Source organism: Bombus pascuorum, chromosome 1 (assembly GCF_905332965.1).
Source record: "Bombus pascuorum chromosome 1, iyBomPasc1.1, whole genome shotgun sequence".
In the NCBI taxonomy this organism is placed as follows: domain Eukaryota; kingdom Metazoa; phylum Arthropoda; class Insecta; order Hymenoptera; family Apidae; genus Bombus; species Bombus pascuorum.
The window spans coordinates 6,885,987-6,913,310 of NC_083488.1; the positions used below are offsets into that span (position 1 = coordinate 6,885,987).

The window sequence follows — 27,324 nt, forward strand, 5'->3', positions numbered from 1 at the left end:
TAAACGTAATTAAGAAAATTTAATATGGATAATGACCTCTAATAAATATAATAATACGTTAGCAAGCAGTGATCGATAACTTTTAATGAGCCGTCGTCTAGGGAAATTGATACCGGGTTCTTTCATTTGTCAGATGTGCGTGGATGTGTACGTCAAAGAGACGAGAAAGACAGAAGAAACGAATATTCTTCTTGAACCAGCGGCTGGTCGCCAATTAGACAGTAATTAAATCTTATAGAAAGTTAAAAGTCGTTCTAAGTTCTTTAGTGTTCCGTTCACGAAACAGACATACTCTAAACACTGAAATAACGAAATTTCCGTAAGATAGAGACGATCGATTTGCGATCATCTGTTTCTCGTTTGTCTCGTTTTACTTTAAATTCAACCAATTTCCATTCGCGTATTCATCTTCTCCGTGAAAAATACCGTTGTTGAGCCTTGACATTTGAATTTCCCGTGCACCTTCTACAATTTGATCGAGTCGAGATTAAAATCGTCGACGCGAGATCCGCAAATGGTTGGCGCGGAAAAAATCGATGCATCGATGGATAACGTTGCCACTATAAAATACAAAGAGTTTCGGGTCGAGCACGAGGAATAAATTAGTCGGCGGGTCCTGGCCTTCCTAGAGGATCGGAGGCGAGCATGTGCACAACGGCCGGCTTATGGCTGTCTTTGGAATTATCGGCAAGATCTACCGTGGCCGAAGTAACTACGAGTTATTACGAAGATAGGCCCATTATATATTATACACGGTTTCTTTTTATTACGATCGGCTCGGCGTACGCGCCGCGGCCATGCAAGCTCGACGCGCGCGAGATTAGGTTAACAGCCGATGTAGACATTACCGGAGATAGGGTGTTTATAGAGCAATTTTTGAGACGACGAATTAGTCTGTCCACGGTAACGTGCGATCGATCCATAACCTTGAACGTCGCAACACGTTTTCTCTCGATTTCTTGCTCGATATAACGTCATTCGTTCGATATAACCGAACTTGTTACGTGATAAGATCGGTTTCGAGATAATTGCGTATAGGAAAGGGGTATCGATGAAGGATACGTAAAAATATTGTGATACCACTGTACTTTCTGTATTTTCTTTATAATTTCCAACGATACGACTGCTTTATGTATCATCGCGTATTACTTAAAAGACATCGAAAACAGATTTGCAAGGAATTCCAGGCTTATTTTGAAATAAGAAAGACGTGATAATATCTTGGAATGAGATCTTCTGAAATAGGATTCGTACAGATATTACGATTAATGTAACTCTCTTACTTTTCCACGCGATGATGTATCGTTAAGTAACTGTTATAAAACGGAAGAAATGAACCTGCAAGCAAATAACCGAAGAACTTCATATTTAAAGAAACGAAGCACGACAAGTCTCAATTTGAAACGTCCAACTTAGTAGTTCGCTGCACGTGACCAATCTCGGCAACTATTCACTTGATCGAACGCATACACGTCTAATACATACGCATTAAGAGCACCGCAATTATTGATTGCTCGAAACTGACGTCGAGCAGATTATGCAAAACGCAGGGTAACCCGACTTCTTTTTAGCCAGACGAGCAAAGGTGATCCAGGCAGGTACGTGTCTGAACGGCACAACTGTCTTCATTAACGTTGCGCGCGAGTAGTAGCGGATAAATCAGTTTGCTGGCCGCTGTAAGTCGTACGGGGCTAATCGAGGCTGACCAAATTAACCGGCGGCGCACGGTGCACGGACCTTTGGAACGCGGTATTATCCTTATTTACCGAGCGGCCGTGCCCCGTGGCCACCTTCCCTGTTTCGCTTCTTTTGCATTGGCCCTTTCACGCAACCTGCCGAACGTACTATACCTCCGCCACGATTTATATCCTCCATCGACAATCGAATTCTCATCGTCGTTCGTATCGCGTGAATTATTCGATATAATTGTCGAAGAAATTGCCCAAGCGTATTAAACGAGATAATATAAGATTCGTGCAAAGTTTCTTGCAAGTTGACCTTCGATCGCCGATACTTTCGGTTACCTTCGTAGTGTTATTCATCGGTGAATGTTAACAAGGTGTAAATGCAATGGTAATTAATTGCGCGAGCTATAGATGCAAGTAATTAAAAGCGATTATACGATGCTGTGTAAAACTACTTTGCTGCTATGAAAGTTTTGATATATGGTTGCAGACGTAAATGGTAAATAATTTACGAGGTATTTCATATGAATATTACGGACCATTTGTATCGGAAACTGTAGGTAAGAAATCAGTGCAATGCGTTCCTTAAAAGTGGTGTTATACGATCATATGGAAGCAAAAAGCTTGATACCCAATCGATACACCGAAACTTATCCTGTTCGTCTTGAAACACGGAGAAAGAAACCCGGACTCCTCCGAAATTCTACTCGCGAATTCCCGACGAAATGGTTCGACCACGTCCCGCATTTCGACGACAGCAGAGCAAATTAGAGGCACGGTTCTTCGAAACGGAATCATACATCTTGCAGCGTATCGTTACAGCAAGGACGGGCCTTTTTACGAAACTGTCAATCGCGATCGAACACGGAACCACTTCGGACGGCTCAATTCGAGCGCCGGGAATGTTTATGACACCGGTCGTTCGTCCCCTTATTTGGGATGAGAGGTGCTCGTTAAGCGAAACGGACGAAATAAAAGCGGAGAACTACACGGTGAAGGAAGCGCTAATTCGAGGAAAGGACGAGCGTCCCCATAACGTTGCGAACGCAGTTTCCATTCGTCCTCGATTTCCATCGAGAACGAACCCTTTTTCTCACCTTCGTATCACTCTTTCCGACGTTAATTTGCTTTTTACCGCGACATCTGCGGCCAACCAGCAGTGGCTCCAGCCTTTTTCGACCGGGATTGAATTCAATTAGGAGGTCGTAGAACTTCTACGGTGGTCGTTACACGCCGCCAATCGAACGGAGGAACGACCGTAGCGTTATTTTTGCGAAAATCGACTCCACCAGCGTGGTAACTTTCATCCTTCCACGCTACGGCGTTGCGCAACAAATCGTATGGTTTTTTCCCTGCTAGGTACTGAGATGGACCGCGCTTTCTACCTTTCACCGCGCCAGTTCCTAATAAATAATTTATTCGTGGATTGGCTTCGCCGTGGTCGATCGTTTTCTGCCCTAATCCCGCATTCCTAAAAATATATTCAACGATCGAGGCCCGGTGTTCCCGTCGAAAACAGCCTGGTCGCAGGTGAAACGCAGTTCACGTTCGCTCGCGGGTGAAGCAAGACATCGACCGTTCGTGGTCGATGTTAAACAGGGCCATGAAAACGAAACACTGGCACGAGGGAAACAACAGAAAAGGAGAAAAATACCGAGATCAAAAATCCTGCGCACGTTTCGCGATACGAGACACGCCTCGTGACATCATCGCCGCTTGATCTCCGGTCCCACGAGAGTAGAAATAAGGGAACAGACGGTGAAACCATTCCAAGACGTATACAAGAACGTTGTCGTGTATGATAAGGCGAAACGAAAGAAGGAGATGTCGAACAAGTTCGTACGTACATGCGAATTAATCCTTTGATCGCAACATCGATACGGTTGAAACTTCCGCGAGTGTAAAAATCACGCGATAAAAGAATTAAACAACGACGATCTTGTCACACGGTATCGGAGACGCTTCTTGCATTTGTAATCCCTTTGCACCGTTGTAACCATCGTTGCTATATCTATTTCTCTTCCTTCTGTTCCTTCCGATCGACCCCACTAGTTTTCTATAAAATTTCACCGTTCCTTGTTTCGTCGTTTTCCACGATGCGTTTGCTCTCGTGGAATTTGCCGGCTTATCGCTCTCCTCGTAAAGATGTCATTGATTATACGCGCCGTCCGCGCGCTGAGATATTACGCCTAGTGTGAATATACCGTGCAATAAAGATGCCTGTGTCGGGCGCATGCGAGCGTGTGCGCGAGTACACGCGCGTATATACGCGATGGTGCAAGATCCAGTGCATCTGTGAGCGGCTACGTGCCGCGACTGAAGCGACGTGTTGGTGAAAGTCGCGACGGGGTTGCACCGAAGGGAATCGCGTCGCGGTTGTTTAGACCGATGCATCCGGCTAATTGCACCAGGCCCTACGCTGTCTCCGCAGACCAAAAAAGATCAATGGGATCGGAGCTTTGTCCAGCGTTTGTTCCGGCGCCAGATGAGAAGAGAAAACTATATCGTTTTAATGTATCAGAAATTTGTACAGTGACTGAAATTGAGTTGGACTCCGCCGTCACTCTGCAATTGCTGAATCGCGAATGAACTTATTTCTTTTGAGATTATTCCTTTTCGTATCTTATATAACGAACGCAATAACGTTTTATTTCCTAATTATCCCATGCGCGAAAGACTCCCTGTCTTCCTCTCTCTCTCGCTCTCTCTCTTTCTTTCTCTCTTTCTATCGCTCTTTCTATGTTTCTCGGTGTTAATTACTATCGCTCTCAGGCCAGCTAAGCAGGCTCATCATCGTCGAAGATTTGCAGTTTGACTAGCGAGGAAGGGGGATCCACTTTCGAGGCAGGAGGGCACAGCGAGGATCGACGATGCAACCCGCTACACGAACGCGTGGTTTCGCCATCTCGGTTTTGCCATTCGTCTAGCAGCTTAAAGATGTCATTGATTAAACGAGCAGGAAGCGCCGAACGAAATACCTGCGCGCGCGTTTCTCACCCACACGTGGTCGGTTCTCGCGCGACGGCCTTCGTGTGGGCAACGCATTATGGTGCGGCCGACGTATGAATAGCCATGGCCCCTGGTCCCGTGAGATGCGGCTGGGCGTGTACCCAGGTCCTTTTATGCGGCACGATACCTCGTGGCATACCAGATTCATCCGTGGAAAGAAGAATACCGAGCCTCGGCCTCGAAATCAGTCACGCTCGAGCCGCTCGTTTGCGAGCCGGCCACTTTATTCGCCGTGAAATCTACCTTTTAATTCGATCATAGTTCTTGTGATACGATTCGAAAGGTGGCGTGAATTAAAAATCGCGTTGAAAACCAGAGACATCGTATTTTATCGTAAAATTATAGTGTAGGATCCGAATGAGAATATTTCTATTTTGGAGCAGTAAATCTAAAAAAGAGAAGTTTACCGATAGCGTTATATAAAACAGAAAAGAAAGAAAGAAAGCTTGTATCGTATCGTGCGGTATCGATCGAACATTCGCAAAACAAACGATCTAATCGCGTAATTTAAAAACGTTACGGCAGGAAGCCGAATCGAAATGATACGATCAGCGACAGGCTGAACGTCAGACGTAATTTCATTCGATGGTATTAACGTAAATACATGAATTCACTGTCTCATGTTGGCCGAGCAGAAGCCTCTTTAGGAAAATAAGTCACGCACGAAGGCACTTCATAAGCATAATGCATGTAGCGCCGTGGAACGAGAGAGATAGAGAGAGAGAGAGAGACAGCGAAAAGGGGGAAAGAAAGAGAAAGAGAGAGGACGCAGAGCCATCGATATGCTTTCGAACGATCTGCTACCGGTGTTTATGAAACTCTTCCCTGCGGTGGCACTAATTCAACGAGAGTTTAATCCCCGTCGAGATACCCACCGCGAACTTCATTACCCCGCGACTAATTATTGGTTCGTTAACGGTACAACGTACGGTTTATTGATTTTAACAGGCGTGCGAAAACGAAAGTTTTCCCTAGCCGTGAGAGAGCTATAGCGTCTGTACGATATCTTGCCGTTCCTGCTCCAAGAAATCCACCCTACTTGGATCTTTCCACCGATCGATCCGACAGAACGACAAATTTGATTGCAAGTCATTCGATCTACCGTTCGAAGGCGGTGCTCTCGTGGTAGCTGATATCGACGATCAACCGGATAATCGATAATGGCGAGCAACAGCTACGTCCAATGCAAATGGTAAATTCTGCGTGAAATTAGGCGAACCGTTGGCTACTTTTATAAAACGGTTATCTATCTTGATTTATAGTCGTAGATCCGTGTACGTGCACAATGATAAATTATGTTAATGTGTTATTAACATAGACGATTTGAAGATTTAAAATAAAATTAGTTGAAAAATATCAGGTGACGAATACTGAACTCTAATGCTAAATTCTAAACGCTTTTATCCAAGCTTTTACCTCTAACGACTATCATGAATCACGCAAGAATCACGTGTTAATAGATAACAAATATTATACGAATGTTAATAGTGTTGAGTTTCTAAAGGTTTCTCGCTAATAGTATTATGTGAATGAACGTTGACCGATCGTGTAAGAATATTGAATCTCGAGGACTACGTTCGTCGAATACGTAATGCGGATTTGTAAAAGAAATTACGTCGATCCATTTGATCGCGACGCCGTGCCAACGACAAGAGCGTCTCGCGTTGATAAATCGACGCGGCATCGACGATCCATCAGGCCAATTTCCTTCCCCGCGATGATTAAACGGCCATCAGAGGATATCATGGAAATAGATTTCCGTTCGTCGACCACGGTCGACCGGTAGGGAAAAAGAGCAGAGCGGGGAACGTAAAAATGCGACGATGCGTGGTGAAGCAGTCGATGAGCGATGCGACATTAAAGGAACGATCAATAACCTGGTCGTTGTTTAATGGTCTAGCCTTAAACGCGCTACGATTGAGCTACGATTGTCATTAAAGAGCCGGATAACATGGTGGGAACGTGCATTAATATCGGGAATTGACTCGGTTACACGCTCGGGAAACCTTATCATCTTCAAGTATTTGAATTATTCGTATCCTCAGTCACATACGAAAGACGTACAATTAAAATATCATCAAGATCAACGGGAATAATATATAAAAAGAAAAATACGAGTCTCACGACACTTAACCTTAGAAAAGCTAATGAGACCAGAAATGAAAAATAAAGTCCTCGCTAATGTATAATATAATTCGATCTTTCGTTAATAAAAAGAACGAGATATCTATGCGAGTACATACTTGCAAAGCGAGAAAATAAAATCTTCGAATTGAAAGGGAACGAGAGAGAGAGAGAGAGAGAGAGAGAACGTTAGGATTCTAAAATGAAATCTCAACGTCATAAATATTTGCATGCCAATGTGAAACAGGAATAAAAATTTCTGTTTTTACTCGAGCTGTCGTTAAATAAAGAACCGAACGTGATAAATGGTTGTCCGGTTCTCCGACAGACGATCGAAATCGAACAACGTAGCTTTTTTTCTCATGCAAATTGGCCGCCGTTCGCCGGAGTTAATCAAGACGCGGCGATCGCGGGGACAATAATCTTGTTATACGCGCGGATACCGTAACCGAGTATCGACAATAAGACCGATAAGTGGTCACGCAACCAGTTGATTAATTACACGCGACGAAAACGTCGACTCGATGTGCCGGGATTAGGCGTTTCTGAATTACCATCCAATTATCGTCAGCTGGCCTACAGCATCACGAAACGCGCTAAGGCGCCGTGTAATCGCTAATTGGGCAGGAGCCGGAGAACGCTAATCAAAAGCCGAACAAGAAGATTACGCTCCTAAAAGTAATGTAATTACACGTCGCGGTATCGTTCGAAGCCGGTGGGGAATAGGCGAGACGGAGATGGAAAGAGAAAGGAAAAAAGCGTGGCAAAAAGCAAACGCGCTCGAGCCGTTCGAGTCGACTATCCCCGAGAAGAGGAATCGCCCAGTGGAAACTGGACGTAACGTTAAAAGGTGGAATCTACGCATCCGGACACCTCGAGGCAAGCTTCTTCGCCGGTGAACCAGTGGGAGGAGATCGAAAATAAAAAAAAAAGGGGGGGAAGAAGAAGAAGAAAGAAGAAGAAAAAGAGAAAAGAAACAGGCACGGATAAAACTAGAGAAGTTAAAAGAGCCGAGAGAGTCGTCGGTCCGTTCAACGTTGACATTCAAATGTACCGTACGATCCGGTGGGCAGCGTCCGGCTGCAGGAAGTCGTGAGCCTGCGTCTCGCGGGCGCACAGTCTACCGGGAACCTGTTTGATTAAACAAAAATGTCGCTTGCGATGAAAAGAGTAGGAAACAGTAATCGTTCGTATGTAGGAGGAAGGACGAGAGCGCGCGCTCGAGCGGGACAAACGGTTGTAGCCGTGTGCATAAATGCGAATAGCTGGACGTAGAAAAGGAGAGAGACCCGACCATTTTACGTACAACGGATAAAAGAACGAGATAAAAGAATAAAAGGTGACGAGAGGAAATAAAAGAAGAAGGAAGAACGAGACGCGAAACGAGAATCGTTGGATCGAAAGGTGAACATCGGCGCGTTTCACGGCGAACGTGGTAACGTCGGTTTTTCCAAACGGTTACGCGGCATCGAAACTAATGATGGAATATAGATATGGCGCCGGTGGTATCTACTTGGTTGCGCGCCGCTCCGCACCGCGCCACACTGGCAGGCCGCCGGCGATATCCTAAGAAAAGCCGATTAAAACGGCCTTGCAACGCCGTTTTTCACCGTCGGTGTCGGTGCCGCACAGAAAGAGTTGGGATCCTCTATAAGGAAGCACGAACCTCGACGCTGAACGGACAATGAGCGTGTGCCGCACTGGAAATGACATTTGAGCGCCTGCGAGGAGAATCGAAGCGAACGGGCCGAGGACGGTTAACAGTTGGCTTGGCCGTGGTCGTCGCCAACCCGAGAGGGAACGATAGAGGCAGAAACGCCAATAAGAACTATCGGCTCGTTATTGCTACCTGGCGGACGAGAATGTTTAAAGATCGTGACTTGTGTCGGCCGCCGACAGCTTTACGAATCCTGCAACCTGCGAATTTCCGCGATGCACATCGACCCAAGCCTGTGTTTCGCTTCCAGCCCTTATATATTCGAGAATCGATCGCCAGCCTGCAGACGACCACCACCGATCACTGTACGCTCGGTTATCAGCCGTTGTTAGTTTCGACGCCGAGATAAAGACTACTATTACTAGACAACGGTACTATTAATATTTTCTCGCGTGCACGCCGATGCCTCCTATTTGTCTCTGTCGATGAACCTCTTGTTCGCTTTTAGCGAGCGCGCACATACTCCTTTCTTGCGCGTAATAACTTCAAACGCGACGCGTATCGAGAACACGCACTCGTCGACGAGGAATAATAGTCGCGCTAACGGTTATCCTATCCAGGAATTCAATTATAATCCAGTAGTTCCCCAGTGTGTTGATCAATCAAATGTTAATGAAGTCACGTCCACGATCAGTTGAAAACAGATAGTTGTAGCACGCGAGCCCGTTGGATACACGAGTCGCGCCGCTTTTTTACAATAAATCAACCTAACGAGAATACTACTGATTGGTTCGAATAGAGAAGGCTTCGACCTATCAAACGAAACCGCGTGTCCGACTCTGTGCGCTCGTGGTTCCGTCGTCCAACTCGAATGAGAGTCATTAGACGGGCCAATTGAAAGAGGGATTAAAAAAAAAAGAAAAAAAAAGAGAAAAGATAGAAATAATCAACCATTATTATTAGAACTGGAATACGTAGCCGCGGCTACGTTCCTTTACTCGCTGATATTCCGTCACGGTCAATAGGATATCGCGAGATTACCGAGGAATAACGAAGATTAATTCGATAACACGCGGTCGAAAACAGCAACGCGCTACCCACCCTATTCCGTTTACGTCGTTACGTCTGCGACGTAAATCGCTTCGGCTAAAAGTCCAGTGTAACGCGAGGCAAGTTGGTCGAGCGATAACGAGCCACTATTTATTCAAACGCATTCCATCGGTGGACTCGGTTCAATATTTATTTTATCTAGGTCCGATTGTCGCTAGACTAATAGTCGTACGGCTGTAATACAACGTCAAGATCCGATCTATTCCCAATGTTGTTCTAAAAGCGTATAGAGGCATTAGACGAGGCAGTGACGTGGTAAAAGTACACGCGTGTCGTGTACCACGGTAGCTAATATGTAGTAGCTTCCGTACGAAGTACTCGATCGAACGCAAACAGACGTCGATCGTGTTAACTCGAAAGAAAAACTTGTTCGACAGAACAACCGCGACAAAGAAAATGGTAAGAAGCTGAGTTTTCAAACATTATTCTTGACCAACGCAGTGGTACAACGAAGAGACGCTGTACCATTACCAATAACCTCGGCTATAAAAATACCGTTCTCATCGAGGTATCCCGTTAACGACATAACAGCGCCACTTCTTTCGGTTACAAGGTCTAATATCGTAAGAACGCTGCGTGAAAATACGTTTTCGCGTGTTGGAAACACTGTGTTATTCTCGTTACGTTAGAATCTCAGATTACGAGATGGAAGAGCTTAAAGTCTGGAATTCCGTTTAATTTAATCAACGAGAGTAGCGAGCAGTCGGCTCGGTATAACGAAGCTTCTATCAGAAATTCGTCGAAGATTACCTTACTGATATTAGATATCGTAATTTAGTTCGAAATTACACCTACTGGTTTCTTATAAAGTTACTACGTAGCTGTAAATTGCGTTGTCATTTTTGAACTCGAAAATCGAGACAAAACGACTTAGTAGCGGTAGGTACTGATACTTGATTCTAGCGAGTCGAGTCACAACTTTCAGATTTTAAATATCTCGATCTTCTAAACTTTAAACTTTGATCTCTCGATGGAGATTACCGGCCAGGGAACGTTACATAATTCGACGTATCGCGATACGGGCGCAATAGCGAATCGTAAATCGATACGCGCCATCCAACAAAAAGTTTCTATGCGCGGTGAAACTGTGGACTTCCTTCTGAATAAATAAAGCGAGATCAAGATAAATAACGCTATCCTCCAAAATCACTTTAAAAAACAACTTCTGTAAGATCACGTTCTAAAAAAAGCGCACCGAAGCAAAATATTAAGAACCTTGATACCTCGGTGATCCAATGGGAATAAATTAGGTATAATCATCGGCTTGTCGGCAACGAGGTATCTAAAAAGTCGCCAATCAACGAGTATCTTCGTTACGTTACAAGATTGCCAAAGTACCATCACTGGCCAACGATATCCGTAGAAATCCGTGCGAGAAACAAGTGGAGAGGATAATCATAGAACAAGGGCGGAATGTGTGCTCCGCTATGGTCGACCTCCGTTCCCCTTTTATTTACGAGGCACGCAACGCCGCTTCAGGAACGTTTTAACGAACGAACGGTTCTCTTTTATAACAGCAGTCGGTCGTACAAATTAAGTGCCTTTCTTCCGATAATAAACGTCCGCCTGTAATTTAGAGATTTAGAAATTGTGCGCCGGTGCTACCGCGGCCGCTGACATCGGCCAATCGCCAACCGGAGGGGAACCAATAACCACGTTCTTTCTTCTTCCTCGTCGACCCAGCCGATGAATTCATTCCGACCGCAATTCGCGTGTCGTCTGCTTTCTATTCCGCTTATTGCAGGTTCCATTAGCGACGCCCGTCGCCACAGCCCAACGCGCGCGCACGCTCGCTACTACGTACGACCAGCACCCTGGAATTCATCGATGTAAACGTCGTATGTACACAGCTGACGTCCGGATGAAACATCGGCGAACCGACATAATTAAACGCCTCGAGATGGTTATCCGATATTGCCAATAAGCAGCGTAGATCCGATACGACACTGACAAATAGCCGTATTGATTCGTTCGCGTGCATCCGATCGAGCGGTCGTCGATTAATTAACGATTTCGAGAATCGCGGAGAACGTTCACCGCGTTCGGATGTCGTCGCTCCGAGGAATCAATTTCGACGACAACGTCTACGAGCGACTCGACGCGAGAGATCGATCCCTGACTTCGATCGATTCCGTTCTACGTTGTACGGGGCAAGGAGCGAGAAAGAGATCGGTTCGAAGCTCGGAACTATCTCGAGCCTTGAGATAGGATCTACGGAAACGCTGACAGCCGCGACCAGACTATCCTCCACTTCCATTCGATTCTCGGTGGAATCGGTACTTAGAGTTGCACGAAGTCGGATTCCAGATATCACGGTTCGTTATCTCATCTAACTTCGCGGTGGTCGATCGTTACGTGATCATTACGGTCACCGGGTCATTGCCAGGATCGCTTAGATCTCAATGATAGCGTACCGATCGGGGCTCAATTAAAAGCGTAGCGGCTGTAGAATGGCAGCCACGATGCGCCGGAGAAAGAAAGAGAAAATTAGCTGGCTCGTTCGACTACCGTCTCGACCCACGTCCAAGTTCCCGTACGTTCCGCACGGTCCCAGAGTCCGGCCATGAATCTTAAAGGATCTCGTCGATCACGCGGCGGATCCATCACGAAATCCGCTTGTTCGCGCCGAACACATCGTTTCGTTCTTCTTTATGGTTTCCTTGGTCCGTGCGTCGAACGCAACATTACAAACGATAGTTTTCGTAGCCAATGAAACACGTAAGCAAAAGCACATCGGTGGCTTCATTGAGAGGATTATGAAAAATAGAAAGCCTCGTGTTTTCTCCAAATAGAAACGGCCTTTTCGACTGGCCTCCTTCTCGCTAACTATGCGAATCAGTTTATCAAGTAAAACGTTCCGAGAAACGAGCAACACACGTTGACGTTTATTCAATGAACACGGACCAAGTCGACCGAAGAATCGACGCAGCTGTTAGGCGGAACAGTCGCCGAACAAATATTTAACGAACCGGCTGTTCGATCAAACGCTCCTCGAAACGAGCGAAAACATCGTGGCAGCCTATGAAGGAATCGAAGGTTGCGTGGCGGATCTTCGCGTTGCCGGGATTTCACAGGCGTCCAGAACTGTCAATCACCTAATTTGGGGATCGATCGTCGAGGCACCGGTGCGGTTTCGAGTAATTGCAGGCTTGTTGGCTTCTCTGGCCGCGCCGAGGTCGGATAAACACACGGGAATCAGACATCCGCGTCCACAGCTACGTTTAATCGAATGATGATATTTAATTACAGTCCGTCGTATTCTCGCCGATGATTAATCGACGAACGGAAAGGTGCCATGGTCGGAATTTCGGATCAACGCTGCCGCGAAGATGCAATTAATGTGATCAATCGTTATACTATAATTCGAAAGATGGCCAGTCTGTACAATATTGTACGACATCATAATCGCTGTACGATTGTGTCTCGCTCCCGTTTAAAATCAGAACGAAACCAGTTTTCGACCGAACTCTGTGATCCCTCGCGATCGAGCCTCGTAGAAAGTCCGCCGTGGAGTCACCGACAGAGATGGAAACTTTGTTTTTACTCGTTCTATTGATTTAGTGTAAATTCATGCTGTAAATTTGATGACATAAGTATGATCGATGAAGAAAATTGCGAAATACGGTAACGCAACAGTGTGTTAACGAAGGCTCAGAAAATTCTAAATAATTTAAAAATCGACTCGTACGACCGGCGCAAAGTATATTCTCCGTGCGAGAACGTGTTAATCGCGAGCAAATAAAATTCTACCTACACAGGATTAAAGCATTACGCTTGTAATCTTCCTATTTAGCGGCAGAAGAAATCTTATCTATGGCTTCCTCGTATATGTAGATACTTCAACAGATTTTAGAGCACAGTTTAAAACAGAATCTATGTATTTTTCTAACTCTCGCTCCTAGATAAAGTCATGACCGAATAAATATCGCTCTATATATCCTCGCGGGAAGAATACGCAGAATAAATACGAACCATGTAAAATCATTGCGATCGTTTGTAAAGATATCCGGTCGTTCGTCATCCCCTGCCAATTTTTCCTTTTCAAAGTCACGAAGCACGAAGTATCTCGTCTTTCGTACGCAATGCGTTAAGCACTTGGTCATCTATCAAATTTTGTAACGACCTGGGTCGCAGAATAGCCGGTTGTTACGCAAATTTCGTGATCGTAGTATAACAACTAAACTCGATCTATCGTCATCGGTTGGAAGAGGTTGCGCTGGTTCGCGCAACAGGCACAATGTAACTGGAGAGGCTGGGTCGCTTCGAACGAGACTGAAAGTGCAGACGCCAGGATCGTATAAATAGAACCACCTGTGCGTAACCGTACGATTTCTAAGTGGCAGGCGCTCCATGTAAATCCGAACGAAGTCTAGAGCCGCGAGAGCGACGTTCCTGGACAGGGCAGTTGTTGAGCCGAATGAGACGAGCGCTATGACGTGTGTACACCACGCAGGGGGTACCACTTCGATCGATACTGCTCTTGAACCATCGATAATAAATCATATTCCCGTCTATTCGTCTCGTTCTAATCGGTAATGGACGTCCGAGCAGAGCTACGGTTTTAAAAACGGAGGGGAGATATCCTCGATGAAGGTGATAAAATAAAATCTCGATAAAATAAAGTTGACTTTGTTTATCGTCGATCGCTCTTTTGATAGCGACACGAGAAGCGATCTTTGATATTAAACTGGTTTTATCTCGAGGTTCTTCTACTTTAAAGGTTAGTTTATCTGCTTAATAACTTCTTTCACACGATCCACATTCTTATGATAAATTACCGTAATTACCCTTAATCAACAATTCCACGAAGATTCCATCTGAGACTTGGAAAAGCGAGCAGAAGAGAGCAAAGCGAAAGCGTATCGTCCCAATTGCCATCTTATCAACGAACCTAATGCCAATAATCGATCGTCGATCTTGCATTCGATTTACTCGTTCAAACGTGCGAAAGTGCGTGGTTCACGCCATCATCGATCGCATCGCGAATACCAAGTGAAGCTAACCACACGTCGAGTCGGAAAGAATATTTTGTCACGACCGATCGTTACCAGCAATCGACGAGCCCCGGCAAACAGAACGTGTCTATACGCGGATAGCGGTGAATCGGCAATCACGTAGCTGTTTCTTTTCTTTTTTTTTTTCCTTTTTCGCCGCGATGACGATCCATGACACGACGACGCGACGTCGTGAATCGACTGGAACGAGGCATCGCCTATCAAAATCGAACAAGCGAAATCAAGCCTCGACTTTTTGCGTACTGCGATCCTTTCTCCCTTCAACGTGTAATTCGCTTGGCACGGCGTATACGTATAGAATAGACCTCGAAAGATACTGCGACTTCCAGCTCGGACTGTGTGATTTAGCGAGGAAACGTAATAAAACCCGCGGCAGTGAAAGAAGACGACACGCGGTCAACACTCGCGGCGCCTCTATTCGTTCGCGGCTTAGCGCGTACGGTACTCAACAATCAGCGGCGGCAGATGTTACGACTCTGAGCTAGGCTGCAAGCGACTGACTCGACATATTTCGTAGGGCGAGAAAAAATCCTGCCGTTTTATGCGGCACCTTCCTCTTCCTCGTGGTAACGAGTACTTACGCCGCTAACCGGGACGAATCGCGCACGCCTAAGATCGCGAGGAAACAGGCTGCGCCCCGTCGACCAGATGCGGCTCGCCTCCGGTTCGCCAATCGAATTTACCGGTGGTGGCCGCCCGAGAAAAACACGGATGAAGGATGCGGCGAAGCGCGTCAACGATTTCAGAACACACCGCGCGCATCTCGCGTATCTCGGGGGACCGTACAATGGAAACACATCTACAATCTCGCGTCATACATCTTCGCGATGTTTCGCAGCCGAGCTGTGATTTACCGTGCAACACCGTAAGGGATGATTGTCGATCCTCTTCGCAGTGGAACGAGGTACTTGTTTGCTAGAAAGGACCGACGAGGCTTCGTTCACTCCGATCGAAGAAATAACGCGAGGTTTGTGACGGTTGGGGATTTAGCGACAAAAGATGCGAGATTAGAGTCTGAGTAGAGTAGAAAGTGGTCGTGGGTGTCTCCGGCTTGAATGCAAGATTACTCGGATCAAGGAAATTTTAGTAAAACGCGATAAGTATCGAAGGAACGTGAAACACGGAAGAAAATTAGGATGCAGTGGCTTTCGAGTAGTTAGGATTTGTCAAATAATTCTCGAACGGTGAAAAATGCTTGATAACGAAATACGCTGATAGAAAGTTGGGTGTGACTGAAGAGTTCTTGAGATCATCGTGTGAATGGAGAGTGTGACTGCGCAAGATTTCGAGTGGACGTGACCATGAGTTTCCTAGGACTGTCTCTTCGGAATTAAACGAAGCTCGAAGCAGGAGAAGGAGGATCGAGAGAAAGAGTTTCGCACGCAGCGGTCGCGACAAAAATTTAACAAACTAATTCCCAATTTAGTTATTATCACCAATGATAAGTTGTTTCACAAACGTATTTGTCAAACGGGAAACCTTCACATCCACGTAAAACGTGCAAAGCAACGAGGAAAACCTGGGAACGCGTAAATGTAGAAAAGAGGAACAAGGAAAAGGATCGAACAAGGCCCACCTGTTGGTCCATCGAATGGACTATGATCGACGAGGAAAGTAAACGCGATCGTGCAAACACACAGTCTTGCAAACATCCACGTGAAGGTATGCGCGCGAGCGGGCGGCCGAACAGGAAAGATCATCATCGATCGAGAATCCGTGGGCCGCGTGTGAATCGTCGGAGTTATGCCTTCGACAAAAGCCACCGGAGTGCCTCGACAAAGCAATTCCGTCTGTGGAGGCACAATCGAACGAGACGCGCCTCGTTCGGACGTGTTTTGCGCCGGAACCCTCCTCCTGGCTCCTCTTGTAAAGCGGGCAACGCGCGTTCGTCTCGCGCTTGCTCGAGCGCGTACACGTGAGAAAGAAACGTAGGGAGCTGAGATAGCCGCGTTTCTGTGTGCGTTAACGTTTGAAAATATATGCGACGACTTAACCAGCAAACGACTCGTACACGTGCGAAACTTAACAACGTATAGGCAACATAGGCGTGTACAGTTGGTCAGGTACCATATCTAGTTGTAACGACGAAACAGAATTTGATTCGTTTAATCGTCGTCGTACGATTCGTTGGAATAATTATTTAATCGATGGAGCCCATCTAAATTTAATAATAAAATCAGTGTAATAAAAAGCATCTGCTCGCACTAAAAAACCTCGATTTCGGATCGAAGTTTAATTTAAATCTTTATCGCCAAACGTCTCGTAAATAAAACTCAACGCCGTATTTCTTCTTCTAAAGTAAAACAACTCTTTTAATATTCGAAAAAAAATGACTACGCATGTATTTTCAAACCGGACATGCTGATCGTGCGTGCACGCGCGCGCGTTGGAGAGAGTGTGTCGGTGTGGCCACACCTCGTGCGATGCTCGTTGCGGCAGGCTGGTCGACATGTAAATTCGTAGACGTAAAACTCGCAGCCGCGAGTCACGCGAAACGATGAAGAAGAATGCGTTGGTTCTGGCAGGGTGGCGACACGGATGAGGGGTCGGAGGAAGACCCGGGATCTCCAGCTGTCCGACGCTCGATTAAAATGCCATTGGCGAAAACGTGGACTGGGTTGGCCTCTAAAAGCAATCCATGCTTTGCCAACGACTACGCCGTGGGATTCCAAAATGTTGGCCGTTTTGTGCGAGCCGCGCAGTCCACGCTCGGTAACGTATCGCTTTCGACCGGATCAAGATCGTCGTCCCGATTTTACCGACGAATCCCATTTCCGCTGCTTCTTCGCGCGTTTTGAAGCTATTCGAGGTACAACTAGAAATTGAATCTTTCGGTATTACGTACGTGTATTTTTTTTTTTAATTAGATCTTTATAGATCGTCCTCTCCAAACGCGAAAATAAAACAACGAAGCTGGATACAACATCGTTATAAGCGTGTTCACAGTTTAAAGAGTTAAGGGACCGCGACGTTGTAGATATCAATCCAAAGTTCTTATCTGGCTGTTGATTTCCAACGACAATATCCGCCTACGATATCTCGACTGGTTTTCTACCGCAAAGCGCAAGAACCACCGAAATATTGCGAAAGCATGGAACAAAGCGAAGCGATCCGCGCAGATTAGAAGCCTCCCCAATTAGAATTTCAAATGGGAGTTTACAGGACGTTCCACGTTTCACACGTCCGTCGAACATATTACCCTTCCCGTTATCGCGACCGGCGTGTTCGCTGGATCTTCCAGCGGGATGATGCATCGTGAGCATCATGCAAACGCTTTCGAAGCGGCGCGCCGCGGTCGCTTAGCTCGCTCGCGAGCGCAACCACATAGAGACGGGACCGACAATAGATATTCCGCAACGCCCACGTTAGCGGGAGACAAAGGCCTGAATGGTCGGCAGATGCACGGCTTGCGCCGACGTAATGCACCGACGTCCGTCGATTTAGAACGCAACGATGCGCCATACGTCCGTCCGTACGTTCGTTTATTCGTTCTTCGTGACGAAGGTGCGGTACGTAACAGCACGAACGCGCGCGCCCGTGCGAAGCGTGTACGCGCGTTTCCCCTCTTTCAGCCTCGTCGCGTCCCCGTTCCCTTCCCTTCCCTAAAGCCTGCGTCAATCGCGCTTATATACAGCCAACTCGTGCACGTACGTACGCTGGAGGTTACGTAATTCGGAGAAGAGCACGCGGACGGAGGAGCGACCGGTGACGACACCTTCTTCGGAGAGAACTCAAAGATCCGGGAGTGTCCACTTCACGAAGGTAGCCCAGCCCAGCCCACGTTCCAAACGATCGACCGACGTTCGTCCTGGATCCGAGATACTGCTCGATCGATACCGTAGCTACTAGTAGCCGCCACACGGTCGATCTTTCTGTCAGCGATGCTTTCTTGATTGTGTGCGGGCTCCTTTAGATAGCTTTTATGGGCAGTGGAAAATCGATACGTTACGGGAAAATCCGGTCTGTTCATCGGTATACGTAATGACGCGATGTAATTTATGGATAGAGGACGACGACTATCGAACATCACAAATGGAAAGGGATATCGAAGAGTGAGGTTTATTGCCTGATTTTTCTATGTACGCGGATTGTTTACGAGCAATAGGTGAATATGATTATCGGTTTTCTCGACGATCGAGTACAAATTTTACGATAGATTTGATAAGAGCGGACGAACACCGACGAAACACGGAATCGACGAGTACATCCATGGGTATCGCGTGGGCGGCTATTTGCCTATTTACCCAGATCCGATGGGAAATCGAAATTAGAAATCAGAAAGATGTAGGTGCTGACTGGTGATTTCCAGCCACGTGAAATCATACCCCGTGCGATCGTGGAACCGTTCGAGTGTCATAAATTCCGTTCGACGCGCAAGAACGGAGGATGACTCCTTCGTCGATCCTACTTTTGCACCTGTCCCAGTTTTCACATTTCTGTTGAATTCGAGATCCAGCTGCATCGCTATTATCGTGATTGCGTGATCCGTTCGACTCGACGAATCATCGAGAACGCGTCCAAATTGCGCGTACGAAATCACGTTTGCTCCTGCATCGAATATACCGAGGAAATTTGATTCGGTTGAAGTTCAAGTTAAAATATTGTAATCTATTTCCATCGGAACTATTGCACTGGCTACTACCATTAACGAGAAACAATTCGACTCGAGCTATCGTTTATGGAGTTAACGAATTAATCATTTCTTAAAAAATTTACGTATTTGCAAAATCTCCTTTAATTAGCATCGAACGCGACACCCAGCAGGTGGCTGTCTACCAAAATCCCACGCTATCTGATACGATATCCCATGTAGAAGGGAGGAATGTCTTGCACGACGAAACGTGTCGGTTTATCCAACCGGTGTAGCCGTTAAATCACTCGAATCCTGCAATATATTCGAGCATCAACGTATCTCTAACGAGCCTATCCCTATCGTCCTCTTGGCATCGGCCAGGAAAATCCGACAAGCAATCAAACGACGAAAGATTCCACGGCTACCAAAGGCAGGCGACGAGGCAACCGACCAGCCACGATGGAATCCACGACTATCGGAAGCGATCGCGAAATCTTCGAGCAATAATTCACCCCCTCGTCCCCTTCGTCTCTTTCTTTCTATCGTTCCATCGTCTCTCCGTTCCCCGTGGCAACGCTGGCCCGTTCGACAGCGACGTTCTCGTAGACTTCGGGAGAAGACCACGCTGCCGCCGCATCGTCGAACAGTTAATGCTCGCATAATACGTGCACGCCGTGGCGGCCGCAAGGGGGGACGGGTATTGTTACTAGTTTACGTCCCGTTATTTTCTTGCAGTTGACAGAAATTCCTTAAAGCGCAAAGGTGACTGCGCTATCGACGAATCTGCGGGCTTTTGCGCAAAAATCTAACGCTTTTATGCCAGCTCGGATCGTTGACCTCTTGCGCGCATGTACTCGACGTACGAGTTTTTACGATTAAAACGTTTCGCGGAAAAGCAGGAGGATTTATTAATAAATTGCAACCGACGACAAGAAATTCGACGGGGGAGACTCTTTGCGGTGATTGAAAACTCGAGAGCCGCGTTTAATTACCGAGCCGGTGCAAGTGGGAAGGAATTAAAACGTAAACGTCAAAACGAAGATAGGGCAGAAGGGCGAGGGGACGATGTATCTCTGCTGGGCCGTGAACTCTTTACACACAATTACGCGTGTACCGGGTGAACCGGTGAGAGAAATATTGCGCCGCGGTGTGGCACACGTCGTGGCCGGTGCATGCACGATGCATGCAGTTTACCGGTACCAGCGGTAATATCGCATCGCGAACAGCCGGCAGAGAAGAGAGGATAGGTCGAGATTAGTTCCGATTGCCTGTGCCGCACAGACTTATAGAAGGGTTGCCCGGCTTCGGCCAGGCATCGATCCCGGCTACCGGCTTCTGCCCGTTAATGAGTCATGTTTAATTGGCGTGGGAAGCCCATGGCTACGTCCACGTAACGGAATTGAACTGTACCCGATGCAACAGCGCTTCCAACAACGTAAATATACCAGCACGCCGCCGATTAACCTTATGTACACGTGGACACTGGATGGCAAATAATCCAACAAAAAAATTCTTAATGAGCAGCAAATCGTCAGCTGATTAATCGATCACCAGGCAAACGTTTACGTTTGCGGGAAAAAAGAGAGCTGGAAGATTTAGAATCGCAATTACCTCTCGATTCACGATCAACTTGACCTCCTGTTTGCTACGAGAATCGTAATAGAACGATGCTTATTTTTCCATATTACACGCATTTTCTGTGTTGTTGCACATAAACGCATACGCGTCTGTAATTATTTATTCTCCAGCTAATCCATACATATATATAATGAAACTGAGGAAACGTTAAATACTCGAGCAGCATCAAAATGTTCCATCACATAGCTATTTCGCAGGTGTCGCGATCATATTCCAGGCACGACTGGCCTGGATGCTGCTTTTCGCAAGAAGCTACAGTTTTACGGCTACCTTGACGACAGCCAGGCATTCACCATCAAATCGCGATTTCTCAGGCAACAACGATTTAACGCGAGGCATTCACGGGCCTCAGGTACGAGCACAACGACGAGGACGAGTAGAAACGTTGTGTGTCGCGGCAGATGGTACGCGACAGGCCATTTCAAACGATTACTGTTACGCGAGAGCTTCTCTCTCGACTCTCTGTTAGGCAGGCCCAACTATACCGGTATGCAAATAAATGGCATCGAGCGGACGCGTTTAAAAAACGTACAATACGCTTGCGATACGCGACGACGACGCGTGCTACGGACCATTGTCTCCGAGTCTAATCACGACCGCGTGTGCATTTACGAGCCACCGGTTAGACGGACGTGTAGCCTCCGGAGAAAGACTACCTTTTGCGAGAGGCGGTTCTCGTATTCTCTGCGTTACCGCGCCACGTAGTAATATGCATCGCGAATACCAACACGGAGTCACACCCATCATAGAGCCCGACCCTGTGGGTGGCGCCACGTACTCGCAAATAAGTCCTACGAATAAGTCGTAAGGCCATCATCCGCGTTGCGTCTCCGTCGCAACCGACTATGAATATTCTCTCCTACAGCTAGATATAATGCGCTCTTTGTGCTATGTTTCCTTTTGTGCCTCGTAATCTAACCTCCGCGGCGATTTTCCGACGCATAACGACGCGTTAGATCAGCGGAATAATTCACTTTGATTCGAGGACTCGTTAAATTTTACCCCAGTACTTGCCCGAGGAAGTTATGGTTAATACTACGCTACCCGCCGCCAGCCAGTTGACCTCTCGTAGAATTTTCAAAGAACGAGACAGATACTAGTAGTAGAATCTCTGTAACGGTGGAACATAGTACGGTGCGCTTTCTATTTTACGATAGAATCTGATTGCCTAAAGTGTTTTCGTCCATGACATTCGTTTCAAAGAAATTAAGAAACGCTGGTAGCTAACAGAATTTTCGAGAAGACGCGCGCCTATCATCGATAACCACCGTGACGTTGAACGTTTAACCGCTGATATAGAATTTTAGAAACTTTAGTCTTTAATTATACATTCGTCTCGCGCAAATTCCAACTGCCACGATTATCGTAAATCACCGTTCACCCGTACGGAACGTGATAAAACGAAAAAAAAGTTAAGCTACGAATGAAATCACCGCAAGAAAGTGTCAAGGCGTCTGGTAGCGAGGTTCATTGGCGCGCTCCAAGTCCTTGTACGATCACGTTCCTAAATCGACACCTCGCCTCGCGATCTCGCCGCTAATCGTCCTTCCGGCAGTGACGTGCTGACATACCGCGGTTCTTGCTAACAACCCTGACGGTCCCTATTAGTAGCCCATATATATATATAAGTATACGGTGATCTGGCTTCTCGACGCACGAGGCCGGCATCGCGATTTGGGTGCCATCACGTACCGCGCGGAATCGAGCGGGTTTCCATTCGCGGCCAATCGACACGCGCTTCCCGCGGTTCGATACCGATCTCTGATCGTGATCGCTACCTCGCCGCGTAAACAAATGGAGATCGCTCGCGAACAGACTACGATCGTACGCCTAACTGGAAAAATTGATCGGACACGTTCGTGGGAAGGTTGAAGTACGACGTGGCTTCTTGAACTTGCCGTAATGCCACGCGGAAGGTTACTGATTCTCGTGAGAGAGAATACGAATTATTTCGCGATACCCGAAGACACGGCCGTAATTAGCGCGATGAGTTTACGTATCAGATTTGATACAGGTATGTACAGGTTGAGAAAATTCTAAAACGCTCGCGGGTTCTTATCGCGCGCGAGAAAATCGGCGAAGAAACATTGTGTTCTTAGTAAAGCAGTCTCGTTAAAAATGAAATAAGTCGTTTAGTTTCCACTTGCTTTAAATTCAATTAATTTTACGCGAGATTAAAGCGAGCGGTATTATCGACGTAAAATAAGATACAAATAAAATAAATGAAAATACAGACCGTCTTACTTACTGTCTTCAAACGTGATATGTAATTTGCAAATTGCAACTTCAACTTGTTAAGTCGGACTTCATATGTGCAACCCGAACTCGTCAAACTATTCCAGTTAAGTTATTCAGATTGATACGAATCTACCATTAGACACTACGTGTATAGACAAACTGCTTGCGTAACGTTGATATTCGCGTACACGAACCCTACAGGTTTACCAACCTTCTACACCGTAAAATAATACAGAGTAGATGAATATCTTCGCAATATATTCAATCTGTAGATGTTATCGTTACTTAAAGCCGGAACAAAGTCTTCGGTTTGTTTGCACGCGACTATTGTACAAATAAAAGAAGGAAGAACGCGTAAAACGTAAGAAAAGCTAACATACCTCCCTAGACGTTGGTGCCCCCAGGACGCAGGGGCTGTCCGGGCGGCGGGGCGCACTGGCCCACCGCTTGCTCGAGAGCTCGCTCTCATCCTGAAACAATAAACGTGACCTGTAATTAGACAAGACGAAGGTAAAGGTGATAGGCGGTCAGACTTGATGAGCGCTATTATAGCAATCGTAATGGGCCCCTTGGAAACCAAATTGCTCTTCGCAGAAAATTAGATAGAGAACAATGGAACAAAGAGGAACGGAGAACTCGCGATTTCATCGTATCCTACGCGAAAATCCAACATTTTTGCTCCAGTAATCTACAAATTCTGTAAATACTGATAGAAGTAGGTATCTTCGTATCAGTCGACGCATTGCACACGATGTGATTTTACGTGTAAAATATTCAGAGAACGCAAATCTTGTACCTTTTATCGGTCGTACGACTATGTATAAAATTCATGATGATTTAAACGCAATTAAAGATTGTTGCGGATTTCCATTAAAACACTGAGCTTCATACGTGGCGAATAGCAGTAAGAGAATATCCGTTAGACAGATCGATATTCCATCGCGTTTATTCATACGTAAATTTCCCAGTTTCATCGTACGACTGCCGATAAGCATAAAAACTGCAATGTGTATTCCGTTTCGTTTTACGACACGACGTATGCCACAGCTTTTTCCTACTCTGCGGAGAGTACATCGTTGTCGTTGAAGAACGTACGGGTTGCGTCGTGCGGTCACTCTCTCGAATGGACGCAGCTGCGCGACGCAACGCGAGGAAAAGACGGGTAAACGCGGTGCCATGCCGGGCGCAATTTTCCGGCGGCGCCGGCGCGAATCGATGCGAACGCCTAGCAGAATTGCATTCTGCGACGCGATTAAGCTCGTACGCTCGGCCAGGAAACAGCAGGGACGCTCTAATGGGCCAATTACACCGGTCATTTGGAACGAAACGAAAGAAAGGATAGCAGTGAAACGATGGCAGTCTCGTCGGTTCGCTCGAATAATTAAGATCGCATCTTGCTGCGGTGACAACGTAAATCGCTTGTGCGCGAGACTCGGCTAGCGATGCGAACAAATCCCGAACGAAGAAATACCAGAGATACCTGACGCAGCTACCTTTCGAATTTTTCAGATTATAGGAAAGGTATAGGAAGATTCTGTTTCGTGTATTATATAGACTTTGGCCTTTACGACAGAGATATTTCACACTTATTTATAACGTAACGTTAATCGACTCTTCTGGTCATTTGAATTTTCTAAACCGTACATACTAGTTTCTCCACTTATCGATTTCCCGATTAAGAAGTTGCAACTAAGCGCTTCTTTCGCATTAACGACAAGCAGGACTCTAGAAATCTTACGTAAGCGAAATCTAAAAGCTCGTAGAACGTCGATGAACGTGTATCCGCCTTGGATAACTAGACTAATAAAGTCGTTTAAAAGCAGAATCGAGTGTTATCCTCTCGAACGAGCAAACATTGCACACCTCACTTATCGCAGTAGAACGAATTATAAAATACCGTTGCATTATTGCGTAAGCCTTCTGCAAAATTAGATAAAGCAGATTCGGCTTTCTTTACGTAACGAATGCACGTTGTCACCCAATTAATAGACGTTATCTACATCCTCAGGTGTCTACGAACATTTCTGGTCGATGGAAAGGCAATCCACTCGACGGTTGTACCTAACACGGTAAAAATACATACATTACTTGGATTCATTATATTCGACTGTATTCTGGCAGCTAGATGCGTTATTATCCTCTTATTATTATTACATATTGCATTATTACGCAGCAGTTGCAACAGGTCGACGATGTTACGTTTACTTTCGCTAGATTTCTCCTATTTTCCGTAATGCAGTGAGATTACCGCTGAAATTGAATCGGCACCTTCGGACGCGGCAGTAACGATCCAGACATAGGTGTGTTCTCCGTCCAGACGCATCGATTATGCCAGCGCGGCTCGAAGAGAAAAAACCTATCCAGCCACCGGCGAATCCATAAAACAATTTCACCTGGCGTGAACTCACGACGATTGCGTTGTTATGATCTGGAAGAACGTCGAAGGAATCACGCGTGCCGATACTGCATGCCGATTCCTCGAAATCCTCCTTCGACCACCATATTCAGTAAGACGTCACGATTTTTCTTCTCGTCGAAGGCAATCGCCAACGCGAGCATCGCGGTCAGCGTCGACGATTTCGTAACGAGAGAGTAACGAAGTCGTGCGAGCTACGAAGTCGCGGTGAAATCACGATGCAGCGCGAGAGGGCGCGATTAAACGTAAATGAGACAACCTCTGGCAAAAATCGGCCCTCGAAAAGGAAAATTCGTAATTAACGAGCCGGAGAAGAACGAGCTGGTTCGCGTAGACGAGCTGCCTCTTAATTATCAGGCCAGACACGGACGATCTACCTTTATGAATGCAAGCATAAACGCTGGCCGATCGGCACACAGCGCAACACGGAGGCGTGTACGCACACTGACTCTGCTCCGGCCTTCCTCTACTTTCCCACGCCACACGTCTTTAGCTCGCGCTAATGGCAATCGGGAGAGAGCTTTTGAAAGCTCCGCCGGTGGCTCCTGGTAAAAGTCGATCTGCGTAATCCGTTTTCTCGCGTGGCAAACCCCGCACCGATCGACCGTGTGGACCATAAATTACAACTTTCGGTCATAAAAACGAGACTATGAAAGTGATTTGCGGTGAGACGCCAGATACGGCGTTCCGTCTCCGTCGTCTCCTCCCCTGTAGTGGGAAGGCCAGGTGGGGCGGCTTTGAAATAATGTATGAAATCATCGACGAATACGCCGTGCCGCTCTCCATATGCAGCTGTTAGCAATAAGGAGGTGAAACGCTTACCTAACGGACGGGCATTAGCGGAATATTTATAACATTAATCGTCGAACCGTGCTGATTACGCGCTCACATCGCGCCATGGACACCCGCTTCACCGGCCGATCCCCGTTAATCCGATTTCGCCCCCAATCTTCGCGTCTCGTTCTTTCAAGGAACAACATCGAAGATCTCCAACGTTTTTGGACCGGTAGACCGCTGTAGGTACGTGTTTCGTTATCCTGATCACGATGCAAGAATATATCCTTCGTGAAATTTAGGTTGATCTCCGGTGTAACTTATCCCTGATACCTTGTCGTAAATCTCGACCGGTTTTCGAACGTTCAGAGGAAAGAACAAAACCGTTGACGAACTCGACATCGTATTTGTTACGTGTACTCGATCTCATTGTTAATAGTAGCGCAGACAAAGTGCACAATGAATTCAATAGCTCTCCCACAGCGCTTAATAGCTCCATACTTGGCTCGAATACGCAACTTCTCTAGGAACTCCAAACGTTATTGGCATTGACTACTACGAATCTGTCTGAAACCGTAAACACTGACTAATGATCAGCCATCAATGCCGTTCAACTGCAAGAAGAAAAGGTAGAACGTAAAGAGAGCAGACTGCGTGATTGAGTTAAATCTTTCGTCCATGGAATTCTACACCTGTTAGCCGGCTACGTTGAAACGCGATCGATTCGGATCGACTGGAAACTATCGATACGAAAGTCGATGATGCTCGAAACTCGAAGATTTATACCGAATACCGGTAATATCCCGAACAGAAATATGGAATGCGCGAGACTACCGTGCGGCAACGCTCGGGTCATTCAATGAAGGAAAACAATGGAGGACTTGATTTACGGGGGCATTACCGACAACCCACGTACATGCTTAGATCTACATATTATACCAATATTCTCGATGTTTACTGGCCGAGTACTACCGCTATTCGCGTACACGATGTGATTCGCATGAGGCTCGGCGCATCTTCCATAACAGTCGACCGGTACGATGTCCCGCACGAATATTCAGAGGTTGCGACGTCTTCCGTGACTG

The 27,324-nt window shown here is 46.4% G+C and overlaps 1 protein-coding gene across 3 annotated transcripts in view; it reads right to left on the reverse strand.

Annotated features, from left to right (window-relative positions):
* Nucleotides 1–27,324, reverse strand: part of LOC132916107 (Krueppel-like factor 6) — a 256,545-nt gene that overhangs the window by 179,891 nt on the left and 49,330 nt on the right. For all 3 annotated transcript variants that reach the window (XM_060975912.1, XM_060975895.1, XM_060975903.1), the window contains exon 2: nucleotides 23,430–23,519. In XM_060975912.1, coding sequence (XP_060831895.1) covers nucleotides 23,430–23,519 — 90 coding nt within the window. The remainder of the gene's footprint in view (nucleotides 1–23,429; nucleotides 23,520–27,324) is intronic.